The 5872-nt window shown below is 52.4% G+C and overlaps 1 protein-coding gene across 1 annotated transcript; it reads right to left on the bottom strand.

The window, feature by feature from the left end:
• Nucleotides 1–520: 520 nt before the first annotated feature.
• Nucleotides 521–2054, bottom strand: LOC103806782 (phospholipase A2, membrane associated-like). The gene is made up of 4 exons (XM_009079490.1): nucleotides 2018–2054; nucleotides 1294–1438; nucleotides 931–1037; nucleotides 521–666 (listed from the first exon to the last, which is right to left on the bottom strand). The coding sequence occupies exons 1-4, from the start codon at nucleotides 2052–2054 to the stop codon at nucleotides 521–523; spliced, it is 435 nt and encodes a 144-aa protein (XP_009077738.1).
• Between the last annotated feature and the right edge of the window lie 3818 nt (nucleotides 2055–5872).

Here is a 5872-nt window from a genome sequence, read left to right as displayed (position 1 = left end):
CTTCCAGGTTGCTCCAAGTCCCATCCAACGACACTTGCAGGGATGGAGCAGCCACACTATTCCCCAAACACAGTACTCCATGAAGGGATAGACCTGTGAATTACAGCACTATCAGGACCATGGAAACATTGGGGTGTTGGGGAGATGATGTGGCTGAGGTGTGGGATGCAGAAGTTCTCCCCAAACTCAGCAGCCACTATTGCAATGCCCCAATCTCAGCAGCTCTTACAGACAAACACCACAGAAGCAGTTTGCATCCCTTTTATTGCATCTATTATCTTTGCTGGGAAATGAAATCAAGAGAGGAGGAAAGGACAAAAAAAAGAGGCAGCTGGTGTGTCTTTCTGGGAACTGATGTGTCTCTGTTTAAAGTTTGTGTCTGTCCTTCCTCACCCTGAGCAGCACCTTGTGAGGAGCCTCGAGGGCTCTGGCCCTGCTCAGCCCCATCCCAGGCTCTTCTTGTTGTAGCCATGGGGAAAACCAGACAAAATTTGGATCTTCCTGTGCAGATTCCTTGTCCTCAGCACTGGAGCTTGTTTCCTTGGCATTTCAGCTTGAAGTAGAAGCGGTAGGAGTTGTTGTAGGAATGCAGAGTGCTCGCGAAGCACGAAGCCACTGCCTTGTCACACAGGCAGATCTCTCTCTCACACCAGCTCTGCTTCTGACCTAAGGTGGTGAGAAAACACAATGGTCTGCAGTGGTTTTTCTGGTGGGATCCCCTTGGATCATTCCCAATGCCTGGAACTGCCCAGGGGAAGCAGATGAAAAAGTGTGTCCCAGTGTTTTCCCCTCTCCAACCTGCCCTCATCCCTTCCAGTGCCCATTTAACTATCAGACCCATGGGGAATCAGGGTGCCTTGCTCCAGGGATGGGGTGTCACAGGGAGCAGTGCTGTGCCCACCTCCGTGGGACCCTCCACTCTGTACTCACTGCAGGTGATGTGTCCATCGTGGGTGGTGAAGCTGTAGGGGGTTATCAGGGGGCTGCACTCGCCCTCCCTCAGCCTTCTGTAGCAGCAGTCGTGGGCTTGGCAGCACCTGTGGGGACACCACATCAAACCATTGCTCCCCAACCCTCCCTCAACACACCTGGAGGGTAAAGGAAGGTCCAGCCTCAAACTGAAGGTGACCAGGAGGAAGGGATGGCAAGGCAGCACAGGATGTGGCTGGGAAATGGGGCAAACCTTCTTCCCAGAGCACACCAGTGCCAGGAAACTGCCAGCAAGGGGATTTTCAGGGGTCTCCACACTCCCTGCTCCAGGGGGAGAGTGGTGGAGCTGTTGCAGGTACTCACTGGTCGGTGGGATCCACGGGGGTCCCTCTGCCCCCGATGCCGCAGAAGCAGCCGTACCAGCTGTAGGAGAGCAGGGCACTCTTCCCTGTGGCTGACTTGATCATCTGCTCCAGCTCCAGGACACTGGTGCTAGCTGGGAGCAGCCCTGTGGAGAGACAGGGATGGGCTCTAATACCACCCCAGGGTTATAGAATCCCTGAATTCCAGACTGGTTTGAGTTGGAAGGACCTTAAAGCTCATCCCATTCCATCCCCTGCCATGGGCAGGGACACCTTCCACTAGATCAAATTGCTCCCAGCCCCATCCAACCTGGCCTGGAACACTGCTCCAGGGATGGAGCAGCCACAGCTGCTCTGGCCAACCTGAGCCAGTGCCTCAGCACCCTCTCAGGGAAGATGTTTGGCTTCTGCAGCCACTGGATTCAGTCTGGCAGAAGATATTTCTCTCCAGACAGGCTGTGCCACACTGCAAACAGCAATCCCCCATCACCAGGATGAGCCAAGGGCTTGGCACAGGCAGGGAAGGTTCCAACAGTCTCCAGAGCCTCTTAAAATATGGATCTCAGCATCCCAAAGCCTCCCCATCCTGAAGACCTCCAGGCCTGCAGCAGTGCTACAGGAGCATTAGAGAGAACCTGCCCAATTGGAACCAAACCCTGAGCTGTGCCCAAAGGCTCAGGTGTGTCCCTGAGTCCCAGCCCTGCCTGTGTCACCAGAGCACTTACCACAAGCCAGGAGCATGGCAAGGAGGAGATTCCTCATCCTCAGGCTGCCCTGCAGAGGGAACAGCAAGGGCAGGCGATGAGCAGAAGCTTCCCCAGTGCCCCACCCAGGACATGGAGCCAGTTCTTTAGTCCTGATTTGGGATGTGATGCTCAGGAGGGACACAGTGCCTGTCCTGCCTGGGGCTGATGGAGCAGCTCAGGGTGTGCAGCCTCCCATACCACCCCCCAGGCTACCTGATGAGTACCAGGGCAATAAAATCCCCTTCCTTACCCCACCTGGACCTGCAGCTCCAACAATGCTGGCTCAGAGGGTTTGGTTTATATAGCTACTGTGGCCCACCCCCTCCTCTATCTGCTCTGACGGCATCTTCGTCCCAAGCCAGGCTCACTGCATGGCCCCTCGGAGCAGGGAGCAAGTTCCCATCCTTCCCTTTTCCAAAAAAACATGAGTTTCCATGCAGCAGTGAGCACCAACACTCCTTCCATCATCTCCCTCATCGCTGGGCACGAGGCTGTCTCCATCCCTGAGTGAGATGGTTTAAATGGTTTTAAAATTCATGGGATTTGATAGCTGGAGAGTTGGGATAAAAGCAATTTATGCCCAGTCTAGCACCTCAGAGGTCATTGAATCCTTGTTCCAGCTGCAGAGGTGGCACTTTGGGCTTGGTGTTGTCTCAAGTGGGTCCTTGGTTTTGCCAACTCATACCCTGAAGCCTCAAAGATGGTTTCTCTTGCGTCATTCCTTGTAATTTTCCCCCAAATCTATGGCTGCATCCAAATCCAGCCTCACCAAATCACATGGGGAGGTGAAGGGAAGAGAGCAAACACCATGTTTGCAATCCCTGGGTCTGCAGTTTTCCTGCCTTGCCCTCTGTGGTTTTCCTGTCTGCCCAGACTGCGTGGGCAAGGGGGCTGTGAAATTAAATCACCAGCAGCCAAAAGCTGGAAAAGTCATGGAAACCCGACTTGGAATGCTTTGGGAATACAGTTTGTTTAATCACCATAACCCAGACATGATAGAGAGACACGTGGGAGGCAGAAAAGCAGAGGAGATAAGGAACAAAAGCTGCTGTTTTCCCTGCAGAGCTGTAGGGCCGAGAGCAAACACGGACACAAATGCAGGTATCGGGTGATATGCAGAGCTCCACCCTCAGGAATTAATCATGCTCCTGGGGAAGGGAATTTGGGCTTGGAAATTGTAAGGAAGTGACTCAGGAGTCTGGAGTCAAGAAGAAAAACCTTGGTGGAATTTCTTGAGACACCAAAGCTGCTTGTTAGAAGGGATGTCACCTCCTGGCTGTTCTCCAAGGTGGCAGAACTGTCTGTCCTGGGGTTTCCTTCTCTCTAACCTTTTATCTCCTGCTGCAACTGGAATAAAAACCCATCCAAGCCCATTAAGGATGGGGAGTAACATCTCACCTGCCTCCCCACTCAAGTGTGGTGTTACTCACAATCTGCACAAGAAACCATCCCGAAATGCCACACTGCAAACCCAACACCCAAATCCCTGACTTTTAAACGAAGGCATCCCTGATAATTCATTAATCCCTTTCCCACCTCCTCATCCTCAAAAAAATTCCATGACAGAAGATTTTTCCCCACTGTGGTGATCATTGTCTGTGCTGCTCGTGCTTTGGCATTGCAGGTCCTTGGTTTTGGGGGAAAGATCTGAGGTTTTGCTGTAGAGTTTGGATAAACCTGCATGAAAAGCATTGTCCAAGGGTCTAAATGGAGAGCAGAGGGCTGGGATCATGTGGATTTGGGATCCACACATGGTTTTAACCAAAACCCCTCCCTCTGGGGAAGATCTCAGGAGATCACACAAAGCTGAACCCTCTCTTTAACTAACCCACAAACTCAAGGACTTAAAACCCACCCATGGAAGCTACTATCCCATTGGAAATATGGAACCTTTCAGCCTTCTTATGGAGCAAACAGAGCCAGGTATCACCCTCACATCTGTTTGCTCAGGGCCTTATTGAAGTGTAAATACTCTGAGTGCTTTGATCTGCTGCACTCCTGTTTTCCCTGCAATATTGCTAAACATCCTGGCGTGGAATGAGCTGATAGGAAACTGTTTCCCTACTTATTTTCTTGCTTTTTAGTGCACAGGTTTGCCTTGATCTTGCCTCCTCACAGGGTGGAGGTCTCAGGTTTATGGTGGATATTGATTTCTTGTGTCTTGCTGCCTTTGATGGGTGTCTGTTTATGGGAGAAGCAGTTGGTTAACTAGGAGTAGGTTTGGAAAGGGATTAATGGCAGAGATGGAAAGGGCAGTGTTACGTGGGGTATTGCCAGAAGGAAAACTGACTCAGGAGCTGTTTGTGACCCGGGGGATCAGGAGGACTCTCCCTCCCTGTCAGCTGCAGCTCTCCCAGCACAAAGTGAGCTTAAAACTCCCCCAAATGAGTTGGTTTAGATCCCTGTATCATAGAATTAATCTGGTTGGAAGTGTAATTTTTCAAAGGCATTTTCATCAGAGTTTGGGGTTCATTTGTCTGATTTTATTCACTCAGGTGAAGCTGTTCCATCACACCATCATGACACTCATGTCACAGGGGGTTAAACCCTAATCATGTGCTCCCACCCTGCTGCCTCTGCTCAGGACAGGCTGTAACACCTCAGTGTTACACTTGGAGGGTTAAAACCCAAAGCTTTGGGTACTGAAATGGGGGTGACCACGTTGTGGTTTGCTTTGGGTGGTGTGGAGGGGTGAAAGCTCCTGCAGGAAGGATAGGGACAATCTTGGTGTCACACTCAGGGTGTGGAGCTGTTTGGGAGAGGTCCCTGTCACCGCCTGCTCCTTCGTGCCCTGCAGGACAAAGCCTCTGGAACTTTCCCAAGGTGGTAGAGCTGTCCCTGTGCCACTGCCTAGGCCTGATACCATGTCACATCCTTGCACAGAGCCTGTTGGGGCAAACTGGTTGTCACCTGGCCCAGGTGTGTCCCTCCCATCTGCACCAGTGTGTTGTGGATGTCCCTGAGCCTGGTGACATCCCCTGGGACCACACTGGAACATCACATCCATCCCCAGCCATGGATGCATCCCTGGATCCACCCTGGGACATCACAGCTGTCTCCAGCCCTTGTTCCATGCCCTTTATCCATGCTGGGACATCCTGGCTGTCCCCAGCCCTGGTTCTGTCACGGCCCTATGTCCACCCCAGGCTGTCATGTTCTGCCCCAAGCCCTGTGTCCCTGTATCCTCATGTCTCTGTATCCCTGTGTTGCTGTGTCCCCATGCCCCTGTATCTCTATATCCCTGTGTGCCTTTATCCCCCTACTTTGTATCACCATGTTCCCCTAGCCCTGTATCCCCCTATCCCTATGTCCCTGTATCCCCATGTCCCCTTATGCCCCTATTCCCCTGTATCCCTGTCTTCCCCTATCCCTGTATCCTCATGTCCTCATATCCCTGTATCCCCATGTCCCTGTATTGCCCTATCCCTGTATCCCCATGTCCCTTATCTCCATGTCCCTGTGTCCCTTTATCCCCCTATCCCTGTATCCCTATGTCCCTGTATCCACATGTCCCTTATCCCCCATCCCTGTATCCCCGTCCCCGTGCCCTTGTATCCCCTATTCCTGTCTCCCCTATCCCTGTATCCCCTACCCCTGTCTCCCCATGGCCCCGTGTCCCTCTCTCCTCCTATCCCTGTATCCCCATATCCTCATATCCCAGTATCCCTGTCTCCCCATGTCCCCATGACCCCATGTCCCTGTCTCCCCCTATCCCTGTCTTCCCAATCTCTCCCTGAGACATGGTTTTGTGCAGTTTGGCCTGACCTTCCCCCGAGGCGAAGCGCTGCACTGTCTGCAACGATTCCAAGCACAAAGGTTTAAAATCAAGACAGT

The sequence above is a fragment of the Acanthisitta chloris genome, unplaced genomic scaffold (assembly GCF_000695815.1).
Source record: "Acanthisitta chloris isolate BGI_N310 unplaced genomic scaffold, ASM69581v1 scaffold36347, whole genome shotgun sequence".
NCBI classification, from domain to species: Eukaryota; Metazoa; Chordata; class Aves; order Passeriformes; family Acanthisittidae; genus Acanthisitta; species Acanthisitta chloris.
This window is presented reverse-complemented; position numbering and strand designations above follow the sequence as displayed.